The 27,682-nt window shown below is 42.5% G+C and overlaps 2 protein-coding genes across 21 annotated transcripts in view; both read left to right on the top strand.

Annotated features, from left to right (window-relative positions):
* Nucleotides 1-14,548, top strand: part of RC3H1 (ring finger and CCCH-type domains 1) — a 65,441-nt gene extending 50,893 nt beyond the window's left edge. For 9 of the 20 annotated variants that reach the window (XM_071751112.1, XM_071751104.1, XM_071751107.1 and 6 more), the window contains 6 exons: nt 1,746-1,956; nt 2,887-2,977; nt 3,141-3,276; nt 5,187-5,357; nt 5,934-6,049; nt 6,968-14,548. In XM_071751112.1, the coding sequence (XP_071607213.1) occupies nt 1,746-1,956; nt 2,887-2,977; nt 3,141-3,276; nt 5,187-5,357; nt 5,934-6,049; nt 6,968-7,121 (879 nt within the window). In that variant the 3' untranslated portion in view covers nt 7,122-14,548. The remainder of the gene's footprint in view (nt 1-1,745; nt 1,957-2,886; nt 2,978-3,140; nt 3,277-5,186; nt 5,358-5,933; nt 6,050-6,967) is intronic. The other 11 variants (XM_071751119.1, XM_071751116.1, XM_071751120.1 and 8 more) reach the window with 4 other exon arrangements.
* A 3,344-nt stretch (nt 14,549-17,892) lies between these two features.
* SERPINC1 (serpin family C member 1) lies at nt 17,893-26,048 on the top strand. Its single transcript, XM_071751103.1, has 7 exons — nt 17,893-18,414; nt 21,768-22,146; nt 23,869-24,084; nt 24,334-24,471; nt 24,563-24,956; nt 25,283-25,347; nt 25,536-26,048. Exons 2-7 carry the CDS (start codon nt 21,772-21,774, stop codon nt 25,707-25,709), a joined length of 1,362 nt encoding a protein of 453 aa, XP_071607204.1. The 5' UTR covers nt 17,893-18,414; nt 21,768-21,771; the 3' UTR covers nt 25,710-26,048.
* The last annotated feature ends 1,634 nt before the right edge of the window (nt 26,049-27,682 follow it).

The following is a 27,682-nucleotide window of genomic DNA, read 5'->3' as shown; positions in this document are numbered from 1 at the left end:
ATTTGTGTTACGGTCAATGCATTTTTAACTGTGGGGAGGGCTTTGTTTTCAAGTTACAAACAGTCCTACATCTGTGTAGCTGTTCTAAAATTCTGGATATATATGCAGGACCATCACTCTGCTCTAAAGCTGTGGATAGCAAGAGATATTTTACAATGATTCTTTACACTTGAAATCCAGAAATTACCCTGTACTGGCAGCTTGCTAAGTGAACACATCCATTTGTTGCTTCCTGTACTACTTTCTGTCAGAGCGAGATGCTGTAATGTAACTTAGTGCTATTAATTATTTCTAATCTGATTGTGACTGCTGTTAACAATGTTAATAGTTTTTACTTGAAGGACTGTGATTTGTGGCCAAAAGTACTCAAAACTTGCATGAAGCTTTGGGAAGCACAGTCTTAACATAATACTAGACTGATTCTTCTTGAAGGCGGTTTTTAACTTTATGCTGTGCTTATTCAGGCCTTCACTGAAGCTGTCTGTTATCTTTGTGCTGCTGCCTTGCTAGGTCCATTTTGCAAAAAGAAGGAACTGCTAGGGTATCATTATTGGGAGTCATGAATGTAGAAGAAAATAAATGGAATTCTGAAATACCACCACTATTCTGTTTCTTTCTTAAATTTTAAACATCACTTGCGTAAAGAGCAAGATGCGTGCTGGTAGCCCATGCAAGTAGGAAAACATTCAAGTTTTGAAGAGGGAGGACTTTTATTAGTCTGAGGGACTATTTCACAGAGATACATCTGTTTTTTTCTAATTCACCACCCATCTGCAAAATGGTTCTATCATCTTTTGTTTGTTTTGTAATTGTCATGGTGACCTCTCTCTGGCCAATATGGGAAGGGAAGGAATTTCTGTCCAGAATTTATTCTTCTGTGGACAAGTGCTCACTTGTTGCAACCACTTAACTAAATCATAGAATTCTTTTGTCTGGATTTTCCTCTTTGCCCACAAGCAGGCTTCCATGTTTCCTCCTTGGAATTAAATGTGACTGGTTTCTGTCCAGTGAATTGCTTTCCTGTGAGACCTTGAAAGCACTGTGTGAAAATGGTTGTTTGTGTGAAAATTAGTTGTTTGTTTTTTTAAGTCCAGTCAAATTGACTTCACCTAAAATCAGGCTTAATTGAGCTTGTTTTCAGTGCACATCTGTTGCTTTCTAGCTGCTTGGCAGAGCTCTTTGAGAAGAGAACATTTTATCTGTTCACTTGCTGCCCTGCTGAAGTGTTTGAGTCTGAAGTTGAGTTAGAAACCAGGATGTTCCAAGTAGTACTGCTATTTAATGAAAAATGTGCCTGGAAAGATGTACTAGACATGTCCAAGTAATCCCTGTACCAAGTAATTCCCATTTTGAGCCACCTGCAGTCTGTTCAGACAACAGAGTTCTTAACAGTGAGGTTTAGAGAAGTTTCTTTTGGACTTTGGGAGGAGTGTGTTCCTCCATTATGCTTCCCTCTTTGATTTTATTCTTTTATATTCTGTCCTATTAGACTATGTTGTTTATCTTAGTTTCTTTTGCTGCGGCTCTTTTCTCTTGGATTTATTTGCAACTGGTTCATTGTGTTGGTATTAATGTTAAATTCATTTAATTAGACCATTAAAGCGACATCGGCTCTAATAGTGGAAGATGAGGAAGATTTAACTGCAGCATGGAGGGAGTAGTGAATACAAGAGAGACTTAATAAGTAACGTGTTTTTATTGATTTCTGAATAAGTTTTTGACTGTGTTTTCGATGTCTTGTGTAGAATGTAGACAGCAAAGCCATGCGTGACCAGCGACTGGACATGCAGCGGCGCGCAGCAGAGGCAGGAGATGACGACCTCATTCCATTTGGAGACCGACCAACTGTGTCGAGATTTGGGGCTATATCTCGTACTTCCAAAGCCGTGTACCAGAATTCTGGTCCCATGCAGGCCATGGCAGTACAGGGAGCTACCACCAAATCAATAATTTCAGGTATGATGTGTGTTCTAGGATTTTGCTGGCTACACCTGCACTAAACTGTTCTCACGCCACTAAAGTAGTAAGTCTAGGGCTACACTGAGAAGCCTGGAGAAAAAGGCTGGCACTGCTTTTGTTCCACTAACAGGTTCGTGGATACATTGTGGTGGTTTGTTGCTGTTTGGAGAAAGTTCTTTTGTTCTGGGCCCTCTGAGGTGAGGCTTCTTAGTAAAATCCGGACACCTGCCCTCAAATAGGGCAAATCCATAACAAAATACTGAACTCTAAAGATAGCAGCTGCTAACTTAATGCAGCCATTATTTTGTATACTGTTAGGCAAAGGGAATAAAGTAGCAATGGTTTATTTTCTGCACACCTATTTTCTAATCACATGGCTGTGTATCTTCCTCCAAAAAATTATCACTTTCTAGAGATGCGCTGAACAGTCATAACAAAAGACATCCCTGAACTTCCCTCTAGATATTTTTCTGGACTTATTGCTCAAATTAAGTAGTAAATAACTTTTTAGACTTTGACAGTTAGAACAGTGGCTTTCCTGAAAACTTAGTCTTCAAACTGGTGTAAACTAGGTATCATAGAATTATCAATGAACTTTTGAGTCTTTTAGAAACGTAAGTGATAAAACTAATTGCTCTCATAGTGGCTCTAGTTTGGTTTTGTGTGCCAGACCCCCTTCATGTCCCAAGTCCTACACAAACTCAGGCTGTGCAGGTTTTGTTGGATGTGCAAGAGTCATGCATTATGCTTGCGAGACTGGTCACAGGCAGTACTTTTTCTTCATCAGCAGAAGAAATCTTGGACTTCCTCACTCTTAGAATGGTGATCTTCCTGGTTTATTCTCCAGTTTCTGTCCAGTTCCGTGTGTTGACTGAACTACTTAAAAGATAGTTTTGTAATGTGACCTGACTTTCTCTTCACTGGCAGACTACAATCCCTATGGAACTCATGGTGGCTGGGGAGGCTCTCCATATTCTCCTCATCAAAATATACCTTCTCAGGGACGTTTCAATGACAGGTAGGATTGCTTTTCTTTTTCTTTGCCTTCTTCTACGTTTTCCTTGTCTGTTTCTTTCTGTGCCAGCTGAGAAAAGCTTTTTTATTTTTTTTTTAATTTTTAAAATTATTGTTTTTATTTATTTATTTTTAATCTCCGTTTTTTTGCTTTTCTGATCCCAAAGGGAGAGACTGTCCATGTCAGATGTGGCTGGCCATGGGAAGCAGTTGCCCTCAGCAGAGAGAGAGCAGCAGCTGCGCATGGAGCTGCAGCAAGTAGACCACCAGATCAGCCAGCAAACACAGATGAGGGGACTAGAGGTTGGTACCAATGTTTGGAAGAGTGGTGAGGGGTGGTATGGAAAGAGATGAAGCTACTAAAGCTGCTTTTATGTGGTGATGGTCTCTCTTAATGATATGCAATAACAATACTTAATCCTGTGATGCCAGGTATCAGGACTATGGTACAAGTGTAAACCCCTGCTGAGCAGCAGAAACTTCCCTGCATTTGATGTGCAAATCAACATCTACACCCTGTGCTCATTCTTGTTTGCTTTCCTTCTCTCTCACTTACTCCCTCTCTGTTTATCTGGTGACTCAGAGGCAAACTTGAGGTGTAGATAGCTATTCTTCTTGGCTTAACTACCATTGAAAACATCTGATTTTATGTACATCTGTTCATCTGTTTCATGTTTGGCTTTGTGTTGCACCTGTTTCTTCCTAAATAGCACAAGCCACAAGAGTCAAGAAAATAAATGTTAAAGATACTTGAAAAGTTTAAGCTTAATATTTTGCATCTCCTTTCTTAGAAGAAATGTAGTCACAATGTTAGGAAAGACAGGAGCCTGCATTTCTGAAAGAATTAATAAGCTCTAGTATTTGTATTTAGTGAAAAACAGGAGAAATATCAAGGCATATAATGAAAGAATTGTTTCATCTAAGCTTGCTTTTTTCCTCTTAGGAAAAAAAATCAATATTTATCAGAAAACTGTTCTAGGTACTTCAGCATCTCTTTAATATATTTTCCAGAAGGAAAAGCTATAAGTAGTGGATAGCACCTTCTGCTGAAACTATGGTTACCTAAAAACAACATGTTGAAGAGTGGGGTTATAGCAGTTCTGCACTAAGAGCTCACAATTTAAGTCACATCAGCAGTTACTAACAGTATGCATTGGTTAGTTACTTGAAACCTAACTTGTGTTCTTGTGCTCTTTTTGGGGAATAAGAGGAGAAATGTTTTATATCTTGCATGTCTGCCTTTGCCATAATAGAGTATTGGAAAATTGCAAAACCCAAAAGTGGCCTGGCTCTCCTGCTCATTGTTACTGTGATTGTGTCAGTGTTAAAATCCTGCACAGTTGACTCTTAAGCCTTGATTTTACCACAATTTGAATTTTAAGAACTATTCAGTTATTTTGAGTAAAAACAGCTTTTAGTTTATATTTTATGTTCAAATCTGCCAGTAGATATTTGAAATCCAGGAGGCTTTATTGGTTGTAGTAGTCACTTAATTGAGTCAGAGCATACTCAACTAGATTATTTTGCCATCTGCTGAAATAAGTGAGCACTGCTACTTGAAGACCAGCCATCTGCTTGGTTGTGTGTAGTAGTAGGTAGTGTGTTTAGAGCATACACTGACAGAACTGATTACCAAGTATTAGCAGATTTTTTGAGTGGCTGACATGATTACTACTTTTACTTGGCTAATATAGTAACTGGCAACTTGTGAATGACACCCCCCTCTCTTTCCCAGTGCTTCCTAATCTGAGCCACTGTGAGCTAGATATGGATATCCACATCTCTAAAGATATTTTACATGACATAAGATTCTGCAGTAGAGCCATTATTATTACTAAGTTATAGTCCTGTAAAATACAGCAATAGATTTCCCTATCTGCTGTTAATGTTTTGTTAAACAAGTAGCTCACAAAAAGAGTAGTGTTTGGGCTCATATCACTCCCTTCACAAAATGAAGCCTATAGGGAAAATCTGCAAATTTATTACTGTGAAAAGTATTTAATGCTGCATGTTTGAAAGTAAAAAGACTTGTCTGCATGTAAAAAGATTGTTAAACTCATTAGAAGTAATTTTGATCGGGACCATCTTAAATGTGAAGACAGAGAGCCTTGGTTTTGCAAATAAGCAATATTTTAGAGTTATGGCCTAAAGCTCTTTCTGTGCTTGGTGTGTTGTGTGCTCAGTTGTGTATGTGCTTGGCTTTATGCACTTAGGCTGTTAGTAACAGGCTGCTGTTGCAGAGGGAGGCGTCTACCCTGGCAGGCCAACCACAGCCCCCACCCCCACCTCCCAAGTGGCCTGGGATGATCTCAAGTGAACAGCTGAGCTTGGAGCTACACCAGGTGGAAAGGGAAATTGGGAAGAGAACCCGTGAGCTGAGCATGGTGAGTGCTGTGGGAGTGGGAGGTGGAGAGGTGGAGTTGAGAGCTGTGTAGCTGTCTGCAGCCCTTTCAGCCTGGCAAAAAAGCTCTCTGCTGGATGACTGCATCCATCTCCCTCTTTATTCTTCAAAACCTCCTGAGAAGTTTATTGATTCTTCTTTGTGAAGAATTTTAATTCTAGCTACTGTAAAATACTCTCCTGTTATTTGATCACCATTTTAAACTAGGTGTGGTATGGAATTTGTTGAAAACTATTGTCTCCAAGGTCACTGTGCCATGAGTTGTATAAATGCTCTAACATCTTCAGCAGGTACAGGCTAGCATTCAGAGGTCTTGTGTGCTGCTATGGTCTATGGTCTTTGCTTGCTGTTACAAGATCATCCCTTCCTTTTGGGAAAGACTTGTGTCCTGAGAGGATGAGCATATCTTACCCAGTCTGTTTTCCTGTCTCATGGCTTCTGTGGGTTACACTGTATGACCCCAATTTACAGGCCTTCATCATCAGTCCCAAAGGATGAAGTCTCAAATTCTTTAACGTTGTATTAAAAGATTTTTTTTTTTTTCTGTCCTTTTTAAAAGGAGAGCCAGTCTTCCCTGGACATAAAAAACAAACTGGGCACCACGAAACAAACAGAAAATGGACAATTAGAACCGCAAAGCAAGGTTCCAGCAGAGGACCTCGCACTCACCTTCAGGTAACAAGAGTTTTCAACCTGTCTTTACATAACAGCAGTATGACTTGATGAGGGTCACTCCCTGGTACATGAGTAATACCTCTTGCCTCACATTGGTTCTGATGTGGAAGTGTCTACTAGGAGAAGATTGTACAAATCAACTTTTTATAGTGTGAGCATGAATTAAGGGTCATTTCAGATAATGAGCAGGCAAACAGTTGACAGAAAATTTGCAGTGTTTATAAGACCAGAAGTCCATATGATCAACATTGGATGATTAGTAGGGAGGAGCACAAGATGAACAACAACTGTGAAAGAAATCTGCTGGTTTAGTTTCAAAGAAATGTTCCAAATGTTAGAGGAAAGTTACTCTGTCCTACTAAGGTTTGTCATGTCGATGTTGTCTAGGAAGGTATGCAACTTTGAAACAAAGTTCACTTCAATTTGTAGGCAGTAATTTTTATCTGTGTAGATGCTGGGATTGATTTAGAGTCACATTTGATATTCAATTGAAGTAAGGTGTTGTCTGGGAATACTGGAAATCTATAAAATAACCGTTTTCCAGAGGGCTGCAAGCATCAGACTAACATTTTGAATAGAAAAGTTCAAATGCTGCAGATGTTCACTAAACCAAGTTTAGTGCATTGTACAGACTGATACTTGTGGCTTATACTGAAATGCTTCTCAAAATGTAAGTAATCTAGAACCCTAAAAATATTTAGTCGTGTTTGTTTTCAATTAGCTTTATTTTAATTTTCTTTCAGGAAAGTACCTGCAGCATAACAGACAACCTGTTGATTAAAGGAGTCAAATCTTTGCAAATTTACATATGTTCACAACTGTTCACTGATTGCAGCAACAAATATTGAAGTCCTTTTACTTAAAATTAAAAATCTAATTACTTTACCTTCACCCCCTTTTTCTTCATCTTTCTTTCAGCAGTGATGTTCCAAATGGATCAACCTTGACACAAGAGAACATTGGCCTCCTGTCAAACAAGACAGCATCTCTCAGCCTGTCAGAGGACCCAGAGGGAGGAGGAGACAGCCATGACTCCCAGAGAGTGGGAGTTACACCCACGTCTGCTCCATGAATTGAGGCCAGCAAACCCCACAGCTTCTTTTGCTGGGGTCTTGGTAGTTTCCATCGTGTTTTTTTCCAAGGGTGATTGTAGAAACCCAGGAGCAACAGCAGTAGCAGCGCAGCAGGTCCAGAGGCAATGTGCACAAACACAACTACTAGAAACAAATCCTGCACATAGTTCACATTAACGCATTTTTTAATTAAAAAAATGAAAATTAGCAGTATCTGCAAGCAATTCAAATTAAATTTGTTTTTGTTCTGTGAATGAACTTTATTTTAATAACTTTGGACGCCTTGGATCCCAGGGCTTAAAAAAAAAAAAAGATATTATATATATACTCTGTTTGATTAATTGTATGATCTTAATGAAGTAGGTTTTTTTCTTTTATTTTGGTATTATTACATACCCAGTGCATAATTCCTTATCACTTTAATTTCTCAGATTAAAACAACCTGGCCACTTCCTTGTATGGTTTAAGGGTAAACAAGGAATGAGGGTTGGAGAGTAGCTGTGAATTGCAGTGTCAAAAGATGTGCAGCAAACACATTCTTAAAAGAATTCCTCACACTGTGGCTAAGAACTGAACCCTTATTTGAGCCTTCTTGCTTAAATTATTTAAGTCTGAACTACAATGGGGAGGATCCTTGCAATGCAGCAGGTGCAGTCCTTCGTGTGTGTCCCAGCATACGATGTGGAATTAATTAGGGAGGATAACAAAATAAGTGTCAGACATACTTTATGTGAAGATTGCTACTGGCCTTTTATTTTCTACTGGGACTGTAGAGGTCAGTAGAATGAAAACTTATCTACTGCAGCATGGGTATTTCTGAAGCTGGTTATCTGGGGCTTGTGGTAGAGAGGCTTAGCTAAACAGTGAAGGTTGTGCAGCTGTGACCAGGGCTGAATCTCTAGAAATAAGAAACAGAGGGAAAATAATGTTGTGAAGTTGCTGGAAGGATATTAACTGCAGGTGAGTTAGTGAGCCATGTTCCTTCATCCAACATTTGCTGGGGATATTACCATTCTCTCTAAAACAAACTTTCCTGAATTCCATACAATTAAGCTGATGGAGAGGGGCTTACTGATCTCTCTGCCTTTTCACCTGTATGCCTCTTTCTCAGCAACTCTTGCCTTTTTTTTTTTTTTTTTTTTTACTTTGTTACTCTTATTATTATTAAAAACATAATTTACTCTATAAGCTGTTTTTTGTTTAGTGGTAAATCAGTTATTCAATTCTAATGTTGTTGTGAGGGCCACTTACTGAAGGAGAGCAACATTTTTGATTTGTGTGCATCAGTGGTGGCAAACTTGAAAAAACAGGGAAATTTTTTGTTTAATTTTAAAATTGGCATTAGAATTTGACACCTGAGAATCAGTATGCAGCTGGTCTGCCACTACTTCACTGCAGTGAATCCTTTCCTAGGTTCCCTTTTCACAGGGGAAAAGTCACATCAAAATGGCCACCTAAGGTACAGCATGGATCTGTCAGAAGTAGTCAGAAGTACTGGAAAGCAAATTTTGCTTGTTAAGATCTAGTGTGCTGCTTCTCCAAGGAGATGCTTTGGAAGCATAAGTTGGAGAAACCATAAGCCTTTCTAGATGTTGAAGAAATGAAAGATTTGTTCTTGCTGCACATTTTTTTTTTTTTTTTTTTTTTTTTTGATGTTTTTGGCATGCACTAAAGTGAGATCCTGTGTACGAAGAACTCTGGAGAGTGATTTTAAAGTGTTACTCCCTCTGCACCTTCTTGGCCTATTCTTGTCTTTTTTCTTTCTGTGTTAGACTACTAAATTGGAAAGCACTGGTTATGTAATAAATTACTGCATTGCTTTGGTTGGGTAAAGCAAGAGTTAAAAATTTTCTTGGTTTTTAGTTGTTTTTTTCCTTAACCTTAACTCCTTCTGAGGTCATAGCAACCCTGGGCTAAGCTTTGCATTCATCATACTGTTAAATAAAACAAAATGGGGGGTGGGAGGGGATACAGTCCCACTATTGCCTACCAGTAGGAGAGTCCAAACAGAAGACTCTTTTGAGTAGCAATTATTTAATTTGCCCAGTCAAGGCACCGCGTTTATATACTATTTCACATTGAATTTGATTATGCCCTACAGACCTGGCTGGTCAAGGATTTGATACACATATTGGCTTGGGATTCGAGCTTTCTTTTTTATTTAAATAAAAATTTATATATAAATATATATATACATATATACATAGTTATATCTGTATATATATTGGGTATGTTTTAAGAATCTTTTCGCATGAGCGCAGCTGTTGTGATCAAATGTCTGGGAGGTAGAAGCACTGAATGAAAAATAAAGGCATTTTTCACCACACACCCCCACACTTTCCATATGTCCTCACACAGGTTTATTTTGCTTTTAGATGAACTTTGGCCTTTTAATTGCCAATAGTAGTAGTTTTGAAGCTTGCTTTTTTTCAACCCCCTCAACTTCTGGCAAAGAATCCTCTTTGCACTAGAACAGCTTCATCTACACCTTGCCCCCACCAATCCAGATATCCTATTTGAGGCCTAGTGTTCCCACTGCTCCTCTTGAAACTGAGCAGAGCTTGGCTGATGCAGTTTTGAGCCTGTCAGGTCTTTTCCTCCCTTCTCTTCTCTGGGCATGATAATGATCGATTTGTTCCCTGGCAGCTTGCTCTCAAGTCAGCTGACACAGGCGCTGTGCTGTGTTCTCCCATCCTTAAATGCAGAGCACCACCTTCAGGTCAGCATACTCATTGTTGTTAATTAGTGTACTTCCTGCTGTGTCCCTATTAACACAAGGAGCTCATTTTAGTTGAAATATAATTAGTGCAATATTCTAATCTAGGAGGACAAGCCCAGAATGTACCTTGTCAGACTGCAGTAAACCTTGGTATAAAATTTTCAAAGATGGTTGTGTTACCTTTGAATCTAGGCATTTGTTTTTGACACTAGTAAGAAAGTCTGGAGGAGCAAGAAACTTTATACCTTTTATCACTTGTGCCAGCTAGTTTCCTTTCCAGCTTAGGAGTTAGTTTTTTCTCCCCTTTTGCTCCCAAGAGGAATTCTGCAGCACAGGCTATTTATTACGTTGCTGTCCTGCCTGTGGTGAATGTTCCCAAAGCCCATGGATTTGAAGGGACACCATATTGTTGGTTTTTTTCTCCTTTATCCAGCTCTCTGTGCTGTACTTTGTGCATAGTGTCCTTGTGATCAGTGTGTCCAGGTGAATGCCCTGTTTGCCCAGCATTATAGTTTGGCTTGTTAAATAGTTCGTTTAATATCCACCAAAAGTATTGATTTTTATCTTGTTTTTTTTTCCTCTCTTCCTCTTGTCCTTTTTTCTCATTTTTACACAAGTTCAGTTGGCGAAAAAAGTCAAACAGCAAAATACAGTGCATGCTTTTAAGTCATTCTGGAAGCTGCACCTGAAGTCTTCCCTTTTTGTGGAAAAGTGTGCTAGCAGAACTGGGAGGACATGGAACAGAATCACTGGCTATAGTAAAATTAAAATTTCCACTGTTACTGCATCCTGCAACATTCATTTCTATAGCCTATCACTGCCCCACTTGTACGGGAGTGCTGTCCACCTCAGTGAAACTTGGCTTAGTCCCTTCTTGGGCAAGAAGAAACAGTATTACAACAGTGTTAAGGCACTACTGCATCATTTGGTAAACAGGTTACATTTTCTTCTGCAGGAGACTCATTGAACACTCATAAATAGCTGGGTTTCAGCCCCAGCATGGACAAACCCCCCAGAATAGGAAGCTTCAACTCTTAGTTTAAGCTTTAGTATGTCAGTGATTCAGTCAATATAGAAATGGTGTTTGTTTATTCTGTAGTGTTATTTTCCTCCTCCTTCTGTCAATGTCTTTTCTTTTTCCTGTGACCTACTTCTCTTGTCTTGAAAGAAATAGCTTACACTTTTTTCTGCCACTCTAGAATATTATTGGATCCTCTTCCATCTTGGAGTAGGACTATTTATTTTTTTTTTAATTCAGACCACTTTTCAAACTTGCAGCACTGTTATCCGCTTTCTCCTCAAGTTTTTGTGTCCAGTTTCTTCTCAGCCTTATTCTCTCCTTTTTGTCCATCTTTTCCTTCTTCCCCTTCTCTGGCTTGCCCATCCACCCTCCCTGATTGTGTAATGGTGACAGCTTGCTGCCTCAAAACAGAGCATTCAAATGAATTCGCTTAGCCAATAACTTCTATGAAGTTGCCTTTTCTAATGGTGTTATTACTCAGTGATGCACAAATGTGATATTGCCCCTACTGGTAGGCAAACGGGGGATCTGTATAAACATGATGAACTGCTGTTTTTTCTTTTAAAGGAGAGCCAAAGACTTGTGCTTTACACTTTTTCTGTTTCCTGGTGTAGCCATTTTGATTGTCAAATCTATGTGGGGTTTTGTGAGTTGACTGTATTATTCTAATAACAATTTACAAAAGTTAATGATTGTCAAGCCTTATCCGTGTGTTGAATTGTGGAAAATCATTCCATTCAGTCATCCAGTTTTTAATGTAATGAGAAGTATGTGGGGTATTCTGATGTTTTCAGTCTCTCATGCTATCTCTCAGCTGACAGAATGGCTCATTTAGAGAGAGAGAAGGAACATAGAAATTTTATATAAATCAAAGAAGCCTTGTCTTTATGTGTTTGAATACTGATTTAAAATTTCTTCAGTTACAGTAAAAGATAAATTTGTGTTGCAAATATGACTGATTTTTAAGCCCATTTGAACTGAAAAGACATTTCAGACTGTAGCATTACATTAAATTAGTTGTGGAAGAAGCAAACTTGTATGATGATATTGTCTCTTGACAACACAAAATGAGTAAGGTGGGGCAAATGCTGTATTAGAAAGGGTTAGGGGTGAGGCTTTTCACTGATAATTGAAGAAAGCTGCTTGCATTTCCCTGTCTTGATCTAACAGACTCTTGCAGACTGTTACTAAGGTTTTTAGGTTCAGAGAGTAAAGTGTAAGTCAGAGCAACATAAAGGCTCATTCCCATTGTAATTTCCACTTTTAAATCTGGTCTATAGTGAAGCAGATTACAGGATAGTTATCCGAAGAACCCCAATATAAAGTATCATTTGTTGACTGGCTATTGCAGACCCCACTTTCATGGTCCAAGAAACCCAGTGCTAATAATCAGGAGGCTCAACAGCAGGAGTGCCAGCTCATCATCTCTGTACTGAAATGGGGAGGGGAGGAAAAAAAACAAAAGAAGTGTGCAAATTTTGTGCTTGTCTGTTTGTGTATCAAGAGTTTTTTTGTAGCCCTAGAATAGAAGGAACACAGTCTAAGAGGGTGGGGCATGATGTTAGCTTCATATTCAGATTTCATCATAATTCACTTTCCAAAACACACACATCTCCTCTTCCCCTCTCCTAATATTGGTAGTACTGATCTAAAAAAAATAATAAAAGACCAAACAAAAAAACCCAAAAGTTGTTCTTAAAATGGTAATTTACATACCAAGTTACTTACCTGCCTTGTTTGAGTAAGGGTGAACTTTGAATTTACAAGGAAAGTGAAGCAGATATTCTGAGCCACCTTTTTAGGTATATTCTTGGTGAGAACAGTTGGGTGGTTGTTACTCATGGTATATGAGCATATGGATTATGTAGCACAAATTCAGTTGTTCTTGGATCAAATATAATCTGAGATGTCAAAACCTTTGTTGGGGATTCTCTTTTTCATACTCAGCTTCCATCAGCTGCATTATTTTAAGTGTCAGGGTGGTGATGGAGGCTATGATTAAGTTAGTTCCAGTTATAGAATATTATGAGCAATTTTGGACATGTTATCCCAGCTCACTATCCCTATACAGTTAGCATACAATCTTTATTCTTGTGTAGAAAAAAGACTGTAACTGCTTGGTGTTGTCTGAATCTCCAAGAAGCTTCTTGTGATGCAGGTAGAGCCATGATTAGCAAGGAAAGGGGGATAAACTTTATATTGAACTTCTTTATAATTTCATTTCCCAGTGGCATGGGGACTTTGAACACTATTGGTAAGCAAAGAGGGTGCAGCTCTTTCTGAAATTTCCCAAATTAAAGAGTGTGGGAAAGTGGATTTGCATCAGAAACACCCCAAACATTTGAAGCTTAAAATTTGTGACCCTAATGGTCAGAATTGGTTGCCTATAGCTCAGTAACCTAAATTATTAACTGGTCATTCCCAGACAATCTTTGTAATTCCAATGAGTCTGTGTATGATCTTAGTGCAAATTGCCATGTGTTCAGTGTTTGGGGAAGTTTAGGTGTAACACAGGTGTCTCTGGATACACAGGTTGGGTGTTTTCATGTTCCAGCAAACAGCTGAATCCAAGATCTGGGAGTTTTGGGGAAAACACTATTATTAATTCCAGTTTGAAAAACATGCTATTGGGAAAGATGGAAACAACAAGTGCTGCACTGTCTCTGGAAATAAAAAGCATTAGAGGTGATGGAATTACGCATGATGTGTATATGTGGAAAATATATCTGGAAGGAAAAGAAACTTTTGTGGAATATTTGATGTTTTAAGAAATTATTTGCATCTTTGTCATGTTAAAAGGATATATTAACTCTGTGGCAGACAGTACTCACAAGTCTTTGGCATCCAAACCAGGTTGTGTATTGGATGGATCCCACAACTGGATATGTGCCCTGACCTCTTTATTTTGAGCTTTCTTAAAAGCAAATTTGTAGCAGCATGTTATAAATGTCTAAAGCAACCTGAGACAGAAGAAACCTGCTCACATCACAGCTGCTCACAGGTTACAACTGGTACCTTTAATTCACAGCCTCTTTTAATCTGCTCTACCATGGGCAAATCTAACACAAATTACTTCTAGGGTATTTTTTTTTCTAATTTTAAGGAGTTCCCATTACATTGGTTCCATTACATTGGTCTCTGCTTGCTGTGTAAGCAGCCTCTATGCTAAGAGGAGCTTTCCTTCAAGTCAGTTAGCAAATCAGCCTGATTATTTTTCCCTATTTTTCTGTATCTGGTAGCATAGTGTTGAGCTCTTTCCCCATTGTATTTGTTGCTATGGGGAGGAAGAGGTGAGGGAAGACATGCAAGGGAGGAGGGAAGAAGCCCTGTGGGATCTTCTGTGTGAAAGCTCCCACCCCATCTTTAAAATCATCCACTTCAGTTGTGGGGTTTCTCTATAAATAACTTTTTTCCTGTTTTTTGTAAGCCTAGATTTCTTTGATCTTGTTAGTTCTGTACAAGTCTCCCCGAGACATTCTGCAGTCATTATCACCTTTTTGGGTGGAGTTTATTTTATTTTTTGTTTGTTTTGTTTTTTTAAAATAACTTTTTAACATTGGTGCATATATGCTTGGGATAGAGCTCATGTAATTTTCCAATCGTATTGATTGTATGTGATTGTGCCCTGCAGAGGTATATTTAACAACAAAAAAAAAAAAAATAAAAAGGATAGTCTAGGTAATAAAGGAGACCATGAGATTTGTTGAGTCAGGTTATGAACTATTTCTTGAATTTATTTAGCATCCTGAATAAGTGAAATCCCCTCTCTGCTGTTCTCATAAATCAATGCTAAACAAAATGTCGTGAATTCTCTTTCTGTTTGAACTGGCTCTTTTCTTGTTTCTTCTTCTGCTGTTTTCTTCCTTACCTCAAAAAAGAAAAAAACAGAGCCTTTGTGGAAATGGCTGATTCTGGGTTGATAATTGTGAATATTTATTGTTTGTAACTATCAAAACACTTTAAATAGGGGTAGAGATTAAGCAGAATGTATGAGAAGAATTCCATAAGCTGAATTCTTTTGTGAATTTGGGGGGATTTTGAAGTCTTGTGCACACAGGGCTGGTCATGGGAGAGACATTCAGAGGAACATAACGCATTGGTGTCTTTCCTTGGAAGGTTAGATGCTTTACTACCTGCTGGAAAAACACCTGAGATGACAAAATGAGTAGGAGAAAGAGTTCACTATGTCCAACTTCCTGAGTCTTTACTCCTTCAACTTTTTTAAAACTTGAAATACAAGCCTTCTAGATCCTGTGCTGAAGTGGGATAGAGTGGATTGAAGGAGGCAAAAGGAAGGAGGATCCAGAGATCTGAAAGTATTTTATTTCCTTATATCCTTTATTTTCTTGAACTATATAGCCAGCAATTTTACTTCCTTGTTAAGAACAAAGAAGTGGAAGACCTATTGTGTGTGTGTGGTGGTTATATAGAAAAAGCCAAACATTGAAATTCAATTTCTTTTTCCCTCTTCCTCACTTTTTCTCCCTCCTAAAGCTGACTCAGCTGCATCTATCTTCCGCATAGTGTCTAAGATTCCTTTTGAGCTGCAAATTCAACAAAAAAAAATCCTTTAATGAGCAGAAAGATGGTGATTCACTACTTGGTTTGTAAATAGATGAAAGTGTCTACAAGGTCTTACCTGCTTTTCTGTCAGCATTTATATTAAATGATAAATTAATGGAGGACACTGAAATATCGCATTTTCTGTCCGGGATGAATGTGCTTTCTTCTATATTTTGTGTGAGGTGTAAGACTGACTGTGTAAGACTTCCACCAGCTAAAGGTGTGTTTGTTCTCTGCCAGCTGGAGTGTAAGAGATGCCAAATCACAGAAGCCATGAGTCTGTTCAGGAGCCTGGTCTGTCCCCCTCTGATTCTGCCTGGGAGCAGAGTGGCTTCTTCATCTGTTTGCTAGAAAAAGAACACTCAAAAAACACTTAAAGAATGGAACAAACCAAACTCTTTAAAGCAAGGACCAAGCAGCATGCCTCTAATGTTGAGACTGTTTTGGAACCCAACTAACTTTTATCTCTTTCTCCTGTTTTCTGCCATGGGCTTTAGCAAATCAGCAGCAGCTATAAATCTGACTGGCTGAACATGGTCTGAAGTGGGAATAAATTGCTGCTTCACTGAAAAATTATTCCTTCTGCTATTCCAGGGCAAGCACAGCCTTCTGCCCTGGGACTTTATGCATTTATTACTTCTGTCTTTTGAGCAGAAGCACCCTGGATCTTCTCTGAGGTGTGTGCTTTGCAGGACAGAAGTCCATCACTGCTAATGGTTTGGCCTCTTCACACATCCACACAGTTGTGCTTCCTTGATCCCTTGAAACATCCAGTTCTTATCAAGGGAATTGTACTTAGGAACCCAGCAGAAAACCAGATGTTTCTGTTCATTATACTTTCCCTTTCCCACTAATTTGAGGGTCCCAGGTGCTCAGGTACTTGGGAAGAAAAAAGCTGTGTTTCTTTGCAGTGGTTGGGTTTTAAAGAAAATTGGAAGTTTTGTGGAGACTTGGATTCCTTTGTAAGGGGGTGGTGTCTGCTTTGAATCAGGAAAGCTTTGGGGAAGCTTGAATTTTTAATTTTTTTGTGTGTGTGTGGGAACAAGGGGAGGATGGTTGCAGTGGATGGTAGCTGCTGGAGATTATATTTTTCCCTTTGTGCACGAGTACTGGCAGAGAAGGGAGCTGCTTAAGTCTAGCCCAGAATGTGGGATTTTTTTGACCCCATCTCACTCTGTGGGTCTGTGAGTTTTTCTCCACGTGTGTCAACATAAAACTCAACAGTGAAAACCTCTCCCTCCACCAGAGCAAAGAAGGCAGCTAATGATCCATCCTAGCACACTCAGATTTTGGGATGGTTCCTTAGTACAGCTCTACTCAGGCTTGCTGGGCAGTTCCCTTGAGCTCAACTGGCAATAAATCGCCCAATATGTACTGCACTCACCTCTTTTTATCAGCCAATCAAAAGGTTGGGGGAACTTGCAGACCCTTCAGTGTCAATTTTGGAATGAACCTCACTGTTAACAGGGCCACCACCATCTTCAAAGAAAACATTTCCACTTTTGGTTTTCAGCATTTGGCCTCTCGAGTGCTGTGAAGGGAGCCTGCAGCTGCAATACCAGTGTACACACTGGGGAGAGTTCATTCACATCAGCTTGAGGTATAGGGGATGAGCAAAATGCCAGCAGTGTTTGCCTTTGTTTTTACTGCATTAAATTACCTCCTAAGTGTTGGCTGAATGGAAACCTGGGCTTGGATGTCTGCCTGCTGTGCTCTCTGCTGGCTGTGGAGAATCCCTGATTCACCCCAAAGACCATGGGAGCTGCAAGCGTTTGAGTTGCACTGGAAAACTAAACCACTGACCACCTGAAGCTACAAGGTATGGGGCTCGAGTCCTTCTCGTAGGGGACATTTTACCTCCTGTAGCAGGTGACAAAGAGCTGACCTGCAGCTCACTTGCTGAGTTAGGTCTGGCCTGATGTGTGGTCAGACAGAAGTTCTGAGGAGCAGACACTGCATGCTGCTGGGCAGTGTGGAGAGGGGATTGTGTACCCTTTGTGCTGTTTTTGAAGATGCTCCTGATGATAGAACTGATGAGTGGTACTTGGCTGGCTAAAAGCAATTTCCAAGAGTGGGAAATGTGTTTCTTAGGCTATGGAGAGAAACCTACAAAAGCAAAGTTGGGTCCAGAGCATGTAATCCTTTCTTCCACATACATTTATTTCTGTAATCTCTGCCCCATTTAATTCTAGCCCTAAATTTATTTTTTTTTACTTTACCCCAAACCAGTTCACAGCAGCATTTTCCAGTAAGAACTGGGCCCTTACTGGAGGCCAGTAACAGGGCAGCTCTAGTACACATGAAGCCAGTCAGCTTCTGGGTTTTGATGTTCAGGAGGCAATGCTGTTGAATTTGCAGAGCAGCTGCATCCTGGATATGAAACTGTTGCTCAGACTTGTTCTCAGTTCATGGGGAGGTGTTTTTTAAATCCTCAGCTTTCCAGAAAGGGGAATGTAGTTAAGCAGGGACAGTTTCAGTTTTGGCAGTTTCTCCCAACTTGTGCTTGTTTCTTTGGGAATGGGGACTGACAGGGCTTGGGGCAGAGGGAAACATTTTGCTGAGTAGCACGATACTAAAGAGATTTACCAATATCTTTGAGCATCATATTGTTATTTGAACTCTTTGAGCATTTGGGGATTTTTTTTTTCATGGTATGAGCAGTTAATTTTCTATTGGCAAGAACTGAAGGGATCTGGCACTTGAGTGGGGCAGGTGGTCAAACTTTCCCTTGTCAGATTGAACTTTAAAACCTCTTTCAAACTAAACATTGCTCTTTTTTTTTTTGCTCTTTGTTTAACCTTCTGCAACTGGTCATCAGCCTTTGGCCTCAGCATCCCATTGCCCTCCCACCCTCCCCTGCTTTTCTCTCAGCTCTGCCTGAGCACAGAAACCCAGTGGGGAAACTGATTTGGGCTCAAGCAACACTGCCTGTCTTCATCACAATTTGCATTTAAATCCTAAAAGCAGAAGGCTGGAGGTACAGGGGCAGGTAAGAGAAACCAATTCCCCTAATCTTTCATTGTTAATTAATTCTTTGTCACAGGGTCTTTTCCCTTTCATTAGCCCATGGATTTTAGCTGCTAATACAGTGTTTTTTCACTCTGGGCATGGACCCAAGGAGCCATTTTGAGAGGGCTCTCCCATCCCAGCTCTCACCAAGGCTTTACAGCTGACTGAAGGATCATGCTTGCCTCTCCTGTAGCAATGCTTTGCCATGCAGAGAATAGTGCTTGGGATGTAGTGGAGAGCAATTTAAAAGCTCTGGTTGTCCCAAGTGATCTCTTTCCTGGCTGTAAAAGCACTGCTGCTGTGCTTTGTACTCTTTTTGGAAGTTGGAAGGCAGAGAAGGCTTTTCTTCTCAAGACCCTAAGTCAGTCTCAAAGCTACTTTATGCTTGCTCGGGTTCTTCAGCAAATTGGATGGGTGCTGGGGGGAGTTGGAATCACAGGGGGTGGCACCAGGAGGGTCAGTGGGGTGGAGGAGGAATTGCTGGAGGACAAGCTCAGCAAGTTGTCCTTTTGCACAATGATGGGAGACAGGGGGATAGAGATGGGCTCTGCCCAGGTGCTTTCCACAGCTGGTGTGGATGCCCAGAGCCTTCTGATTTTGAGCTGAATCAGCAACCTTTTGCTGTGGCTCTCACAGAGGTGAAGCAGAGGAAAAGAGTCCTTCCTAATTGTTACATTCCTCCTTGCCAGTGACCCCTTTCAGGCAGTGATGTTGCAGTAATACTTTTTGGGGTCCTTGCAGAATAAAAGCTGACAAAAGGTATTCAGAGCTGTGAGGGAGGAGGAGTGGGGTTTGGCCAAGGGATACAGCAAAAAGCTGGCCTCAGAAATAGCAAGGGTTATCTTGCAACCTGCCCAGGCAGGCACCCTCACAGGGAAGATTTTCTTTCCAATCTCTCATCTAAATCTCCCCTTCTTCAGCTTGAAACAATTCCCCCTTGTCCTATCACTCCATTCCCTTGTAAAAAGTCTCTCCTAGCTTTCCTGTAGCCCCTTCAGGTACTTGGAGGATGCTTCTAAGTTCTCCCCAGAGGCTTCTTCTGTTCTCCAGGCTGAACAACTGATTTATTTTCAGCTTGTTGTCATTATGGGAGAGGTTCTTCAGCCCCTGGATCATATCCATGGCCTCCTCTGGACTCACTATGAAGTCCTCTATCTCCTCTTGAGTTGATGGAGTCAGGACTTTCCCGTGGAGTTGAAACAAGGGGTGTTTCCCATTTAACCAGGACAGGGTGAAGAGGAGGCGCTCTCCCCAACTCTTATGCTTTGGGTTTTAGATGCCAGATTGAGTAGCACTGTCTGATGGTGGAGAACACAATCTGCCTCTCTCTTATCAGGAACAGGCAGTCGTGCTTGTACAGGCAGAACAGCATGGTGGAGGTGACAGGGCAGGGACTGCAGTGACATTGCCCTCTTTGCAGTGGCACCAGCAGCTCTTGTGCCAGCGAGAACCGAGCTGGGGTTAGAAGTGCTGCTGGCAAACAGGAAAGGGACACTCTGGTCCTGGCCCTGGGGATGCAGAGCACAGGAGTGTGCCTGGCTTGTTGCTGATTTTTCCTGTAGGAGTGAAAGGTTGGGAAGAGCAGTGCTCCCTGGAGTAATTCCAATTATCTGAAGAGTATTCCTTTCTCTTGCCCTCCTGCCCTGGATGGTGCTTTTTGTATCTGTATTTGGTTGACTTCCCTCCCCTTTTAAATTTTTTTTTTTCTTTTACCTTTTGTGGTGCTGCATCTATCCTAAACCTTTTGGAAGATAATCTGCTTGTTGTTGTCACCAAGAGTGGTGGCCATGGCCTGAGCAAGTCCATCTTCTTTAGCATGTTTTCTTGCAGTACTTGCTGCTGTGCCATTAGCACATGCTAGAGAAGGCCCCTATGGGCTCAACAGGGTCTTGGTGCCAAATGAGGTAATTTCTGCTTTGAAGGAACTGGAGCCAAGATGATTTCGTTGCCCAAGAGCCCAGGGAGTTGTGAAAGAACCCAGAGGTCTCCTGCATTCCAGATCAGCCCTTAAGCTGCTCCCATTTTCCTCCCTATAGGTACTGGCCCCCCAGTGCTGCCAAGACCCCAGCCATGGAGGTCACCAGCACTAAACGCAGCTGATCTTTAATTTAGTTACTTAGGAGACAGGGCTTGGGAGCTGTGGCACTGGAGCTAGCAGAGGATTTCCCAAGTTAGACATCTCTTGGAAAAAAGTCTTCCATGGTGAGCGAGTCCTGGGCAGGCTGCCAGCCCTCTCCAGTGGTTGTTTCTTGGGCTGGTGTGGCTGCAGTCTCTGAGCTTCCTCCCATGGTGTGTGTGAACAAATCCCACACAGAGTCATGTAAAGGGCATCTCAAACCTGCAGCCTGCAGGAATGCCACTTTTGTTGGCCCTCAGACAGCTGGTAGGCTATGCAGATCTGCTTTCAGCAAAGGTGGGAAATAGGAATTATCCCTGCCTTTCTGGGAGTTTCTCAGAGGCCTGCTTTTGCTGGAACAGGGTTATGAACATGACCCTCCCCTCCTCTGGCACCAGGGACAGTCAGTTTTTCATTGAGATGGTGAAAACTTAGGACCACTTAAGAGATGCATCACCTACACCATACACACTTAAAAACCATGCTTTTGAGGGGTTATAAATCTCAGTGCAAGGAGGGATTGACTACCCTGGAGACCCTTTCCTTATCACCTCTCTTCTCTGCCTGTAGTGTTGCCTGGAACACACCTTAAAGCCTGAAAGCCCACACAGGAATTGAAGAGGATGGGGGAAGGCAGAAAAGAGACCAGGGAAGCCAGGAGCTTCCCCCTGGAAAAGGGGGAAGGAAACGGTCACAAACATCCTAAGGCCAACTGGTCTGTGGAGCTTGGGGTGTTGCCTGGGGATTTTCCCTATGAGGAAGATTTGTACTGAAGCATAAATGTGCCTGGGCTGCAGCTGGGTGGCTTTGGTGGCTTCTGTGCTGGCTCTTGACACAGGCAACATAGGGAAATGCAGCATGGGCAGGGTCCTTTCAGGGCAACCATCTTGGCTGGTGGTCAAGGAAGGGACTCTCAGAAGTTCCAATTCCTACATTTTTGTACAAACTTGTCAGGGTTGAGCCCGCTGCTTAGAATAGGGTACCCAGGGCTCTAGGCAAGCAGAATATTGTTTCTAAAGGTGCTTTGTGCTCAGAGGCTCTCTTGTCCTGCTGGTGGTACCTGTCTGTCCTTCTGGCTCATCCTGCAGCTCCAGGACAGATGGACAACTGGGAACAACCAGGGGGTCACTCATTATATTGGCTGAAACGGGGCCCGTGGGCTTGTGTGGGTTTTTGGGGCAGGTGAGTTTGTCTAAACTCTGTCTCTCTGGTTCCAGGACAATGCATCTTTTTGTGCTGTGTCTCTTCAGTGTCTGGGGTCTGGGTGCCCCTGAACACTACCTTGTGGATGACATCTGCACAGCAAAACCCCGGGACATCCCCGTGAATCCCATCTGCATCTACCGCAACCCCGAGAAGAAGCCCCAGGAAGGAGAGGGGCAAGAATCAGGGAAGGGGAAACTCCCAGGCTCTACCAACCCCCGGGTCTGGGAGCTCTCCAGGGCTAATTCACGCTTTGCTGTTGTCTTCTACAAGTACCTGGCTGATTCCAAGGACAATGGGGAAAACATTTTCATGTCCCCCCTCAGCATTTCTACAGCCTTTGCCATGACCAAGCTTGGGGCTTGTGGTAGCACTCTGCAGCAGCTCATGGAGGTGAGTGATGTCTGCTCAGCCTTTTCCTGTAGCTGTCAGAAAGGGTCAGAAAGAAAGCAAAGGTGATGGTGACCAACCAGGTCAGGATGGATCCTTGGCTTGGGAAGGGAAATTTTTATTTAAACAAGCCCCTCGGGAGGGATGTACCAGGCTGCTTGTCTCTGGATTTGTTTAGAGCCCAGCTCTTTCCTCTGACTCCCTGTTTGGATCCTGGGTTTTAGAGGTTAAGTTTCATCTGGAAGAAAGGAAGCCCATTTGGGAGGTGAGGGAAGGGAGTGGGAACAGTTTGTTTCTCACAGACTGGGCAAACATGCCACTGTCTAAGCACCCTTCTTGCTGTCTGACCCAGATGTAAGGGCACTTTTTCTGCTTCTTGAGGTTTTTGGTGCTGCCTGGATCTTCCTTGCAGATGCGAGGCTACATCTCAGAGGTGCCTTTCTCCTTGCCTCACTTCCTTGGAGGTGTGAATGAAACTGCTCCACTCATCCCTGCTGCTGCTGTCCTCTGAAGTAATAATGGGGTCACCTGCACATCTCCAGACTCTTCACTTATGGCTTTCCCTCTGGGCAGCCCTTCCCTTCTTTCCTCTGAGCTATCTGGGATGCTGTGCTCCAAATTCCCCCTTTTCCTTATGAAAGCACCAGTAACCCCCCTCCTTTAACATGTAGGAAACCATACCAGAGGTTCTGGATGTTTGTGTGGAGCAACTTGCTGTGGGATTTTCTGTGCCTTAAAGCACAGAAAATAGGTTGGATAGTAATAGACAAATCATAACTTTCCTTCCAGCAGGCAGCTAAGAAAAAATTCACTGTGCTGCAGAAATCTGCTCTCAAAATGATTGCTATGTAGTCTCATTCCCTGCAAAAATAGATGAAGATGTACCAGAATGACTCAACAGGCCATGGGAGTTGTTCCTAGGAAGGAGCAGCCTTTGATGTCATCAGAGAAAGGTTTAGCAGGAACCTTGTGTGTCCTTTTGTGCCCTGCATTGACCCAAGAGCTGGTTCCTGGCAGGATGATGTTGCTGCTCACCTTGTGTGAGGCTCTCACTAGGGTGTGATAGGGGGGGCTGGGAACACATTGAGTAAAATCTGTTAAGTTTAACAGCACTGGGGAAAGCTTCATGGCTCCTAAGCCAGGGTAGGATCTGTTCCCTGACAGGGGTCAGAGTGCACAGAGAAAAATATCTCCAAGACCTTCGTGTGTCTTCTGCATGACCACGTAAAGACTCCAGCTAAGCCATGCCCACATTTGAGGCACACATGTACAAAATAATGCAGCTTCCTCTGACAGCTTAACAGAAGTGGGTGGGGAAGAGAGGCAGAGGAATAGGCAGATCCAGGCAGGAGCCCTGCTAATATTCCAGGGAAGGAACTTCAGCAAGCAAGGGTGGGTAAGAGGCTGGATGAAAGAGAGTCAGAAGCTGAGACCAGTCAAAGGCAAAGCATGGAAAGCAAAGAAGCTGGGGTTAGAAAGAGGAGCAGTGCCCCTGCATACTGAGCAGTGTTTCATCCTGCACCTTGACCTCCAAAACAGGGTCTTGGAGCTGATTCCCTTTATGTAGATTTGGGTTCCAAATCAAACACGGAGGGTGAAGTTCCGAGGTCCTGCATATTTCTCTGCTCCATCATTTTTGGGTAAAGGCTACATCACATCTTCCTGTGCAGCCCGGGAGCACAAGAACCTGCTCATGGATCCCTTCTTCCTGTTTGGTTCCTCCAGGTCTTTCGATTTGACACGATTTCAGAGAAGACCTCTGATCAAATCCACTTCTTCTTTGCTAAGCTGAACTGCCGCCTGTACAAGAAAGCCAACAAATCCTCAGAGCTGGTGTCAGCCAACCGCCTCTTCGGGGAGAAATCCTTGGTCTTCAACGAAACTTACCAGAACATTAGTGAAATAGTTTATGGAGCAAAACTCTGGCCCTTGAACTTCAAAGTGAGTGGGAACCACTGGGGATTTTTTTCTTTTTTCCTTTTTTTGTTTTTATTTTGTTTTGGTTTTGTTTGTTTGTGTTTTGTGTTTTCCCCCTCCTGTCCTTCTGGTTTTGCTGCATCCCTCTCTCCTGCCCATGGGCAGTCCGTGGCTCTGTGTCTCCCCTGAGCACTGAGTTTACATGTCTCCTGGAGAAGGGATAAAGAGGTGTTTAAAACCCTTGACTTAACCTATTTTGGTATTTTCCTTCAGGAGAAGCCAGAGCTTTCCAGGAAGATTATTAATGACTGGGTGGCTAATAAGACAGAGAAACGCATTACAGAAGTGATCCCAGAAGGAGGTATTGACGATCTCACTGTCTTGATCCTGGTCAACACCATTTATTTTAAGGTATAGCTAAAAAAATCTAGGGGAGCAGCACGTTTCCCTGGGAGAAAAATGATGCTCATGTTTGCCTCCGTCTTCTCCATCTTCTTTTTAGGGTCACTGGAAATCACAGTTCCCAGCTCCAAACACAAAACTGGATTCCTTTCAAAAAGCAAATGGTGAGATCTGCCAGGTCCCAGTTATGTACCAGGAGTCCAAATTCCATTATGCATCCATCCCTCAGGACAAAGTCCAGGTGCTGGAGTTGCCTTACAAGGGGGATGATATCACAATGGTGCTGGTCCTGCCCAATGTTGGGACCCCACTGGTGGACGTGGAGCGAGACCTGACATCAGAGAAGCTGCAGGGCTGGATTGACTCCATGAGGGAGCTTTCCCTCTTTGTGTACCTCCCTCGCTTCCGTGTGGAGGACAGCTTCAGTGTCAAGGAAAAGCTGAGAAAAATGGGACTGGAAGATCTCTTCAGTCCAGAAAACGCCAGGCTCCCAGGTCAGATTTGGAGGTGGGGTGGTAGAGGTAGAGAAAAACTTTGCTGGTGCCAGGGCAGTCAGTGCAGCAGAGCAGGAGGAACGAGTACATGAAAGTGTTTAGATACTGCTGCACTTGGTGGACTCTGGTTAAGTCCCACCATGGACATGCAGCCCTGCCCTGTTCTAAGGGTGTGGGAGTTAAGCAATAAATCGCAGTTGGTGGGGGTTCTTGTTTTAGGATAGGCACATCCTCTGCTTGAATGCCAGGCCATGAAGGACAGAGGTGTGTTCTCTGCTGACCTTCTGTCAAAAAACATATTGAACTGTCTCCATTTTGTGTTTCAGGTATCATTGCTGAGGGCCGTACAGACCTGTATGTTTCTGAGGCTTTCCACAAAGCCTTCCTTGAGGTAAGATTTGGTTTTGCACCTGGAGGTGTCTTCCTTTCTGGTTTAAAAAAACAATGAAACACAAAAAGGGAAAAAAATACCTCTGAACTCTGTTGGTGTTTCCTTACTCAGCAATCTGGGGAATGACTGTGAGCCCTCTGCATCCTGCATCATGCCCACATTTTAATCCCATCTCTTTTGGTTGGCAGGTGAATGAAGAAGGCAGTGAGGCATCAGCTGCTACAGCTGTCGTCATCTCCGGCCGTTCCTTCCCCATGAACAGAGTCATCTTCAATGCCAACAGACCTTTCTTGCTCTTCATCCGGGAAGCTGCCCTCAACACCATTATTTTCATGGGCAGAATAGCTGATCCTTGCTCCTAAAGGGGCTGCCAGGGCCTCATTTCTCCCTTCCCTGCCTCTGGAAAAGAGGCAGTAGGGTACTGCCACAAAGCCTGGGCTGCTCTGTTGGTTTTACTGTTTGGTGTAAGCTGCAAGGAGGGACTGTATCCAGCTGGGCTGTTACTGCTCCTCCTTGCTGTGTAAACCTGGGCAGAGGGCACCTCACTTGCTCCATCCTTCATTCCAAGTTGAATTTTTTTTGTGGCACCCTAACATGAGTCCAGCATCACTGTCATTCTTACATCCAGTCTTCCTTCTAGGCCTCAAACTGTAACTCTGCTCCCCTGGTACATTAAAAACCTGTAGAGCTGTACATAACAACCTGATCTCTGAATGGACAGTTTTCAGTAAGTCACTTCCTAGACTTTAAACTTTCTTTTTTCAGTGAACAGGCCCTTCCCTGCATGCCCCCAGTCCCAGCAGCAGAAGTCAGCAGAACAGCAGCAACCCAAGTGACCTTCACACCTCTCTGGGCAGAATGTCTGGTGGGTGGCAGAGCTACTGAACACCAGCCCCTGATTTGGCAGAAGTTACATGAGATGAGCCAGGTTGCTGAAGAGCTGGTGGGAGATGTTTGGTCTCTAGGTTTGGAAGCAGTCAGAGGTTTGGCGGGATGATCTCTCCTGTTCCCCTGTAGGTTTGAGCATCTGTGTCAGTGTTGTGAGTAGGGAGTGGTTTGGACACAGAGAGTCACCTGCTTTGATGTGTCACTGGGATGGAGCAATCAGTCCCATCCACATACAATCCTGTCCTTTTTGTGCTGATGTGCTTGCCTGGAGGAACAAACTCAGAAGGAAGCTGTGTATGCAATGCAGAAGCTGGGGCTCTGAAGGAAAAGGGGGAATGTTTTGGAAATCATGATTTCAGAAAGCACCTCTTCCTCTCCCTGTCCTACTCCAGCACTCATGGCCATGTCTTTGCTTGCTGGACCCTAATCTGCTTTTTGCTACCTTGTTGTGCAGCTCCAGAAACAATCATCTCACTTGAGGCTGTGGAGATGAGGTTAGGGAATGAGGATGGTGGGGGCAAGGCCTGGGTCTCCCTGCCCTGGTGCTGAACCAAAATGCTTCACAAAAGCACCAGGCTCTTGGCTGGTGGTGACTGCAGAGTGAGTGAAAAAAGGGCTGAGCTTGCAGAAGTGATGAGGCAAAGTTCTTGAAAAAAGGACAGAACTCATCCAAGATGCCCAGAAAAGCTGCCTGGCCCCACTCAGCTTCTCCCATGTTGCCAAAGTTTGGTGGCAAAGTCTGGTACTGTGGCCAACTTGACTCGGGCAGCTACGAGAAAACTGGCATCAGACCACTCAAAGACACAGACAAGGATCTGAGTATTAAACCATTTAATTCTCAAACCACTCACATGCATAATGTTCTTTTACACAGTGTTAAAAGAAAGAAGAAAATGTGATTTTTTTTTTGTTTTTTTTTTTTGATACAAACAGAATTTCAAGTATACATTTATAGAATTTTCAAAGATTCCTACCCAAGTTGCTAAGTTTTCATTCACATTGTTCTTAAAGCTGTCCAACGAGAGTGTGTTTTGCTAAATTGCTTTCAATGCAATTGTACAGTCCCCTCTACCTTGATTTTTATTTCCCCCTTCCCCAGCTCTGCTTTTCCTACCACCCTTCCTGTCCCTCCTCCACCAGCCCTGGCTCTCCCTGTGTTGTGCCACTGGCCAAGGAACCAGTGGCCCCTCCAAAGGGCTTCTGGCTGCCAGTTCCCACTGGAGGAGGAGAAAGAAAAGGAATGATGGAGGATGGGCTTGGGAACAGCTTGTAAAATCAGTTAAAAGAGTATGATATCCACAAGTTACACACAGTAGGCTCATGCTTCAACCTACTGCAGACTAGTGTGAACACTGACTTTTTTTTTTTTTTTGAAATAAGGATTGCAACCAATAATAAAATTAATTAATTAAAAAAAAAAAGAATAATTAGTACAGCAGGAAATTTC

This window comes from Heliangelus exortis, chromosome 8, assembly GCF_036169615.1.
Source record: "Heliangelus exortis chromosome 8, bHelExo1.hap1, whole genome shotgun sequence".
Lineage (NCBI taxonomy): Eukaryota > Metazoa > Chordata > Aves > Apodiformes > Trochilidae > Heliangelus > Heliangelus exortis.
Note: the sequence above shows the minus strand (reverse complement) of the source record. Positions and strands in the feature narration are given on the sequence as shown.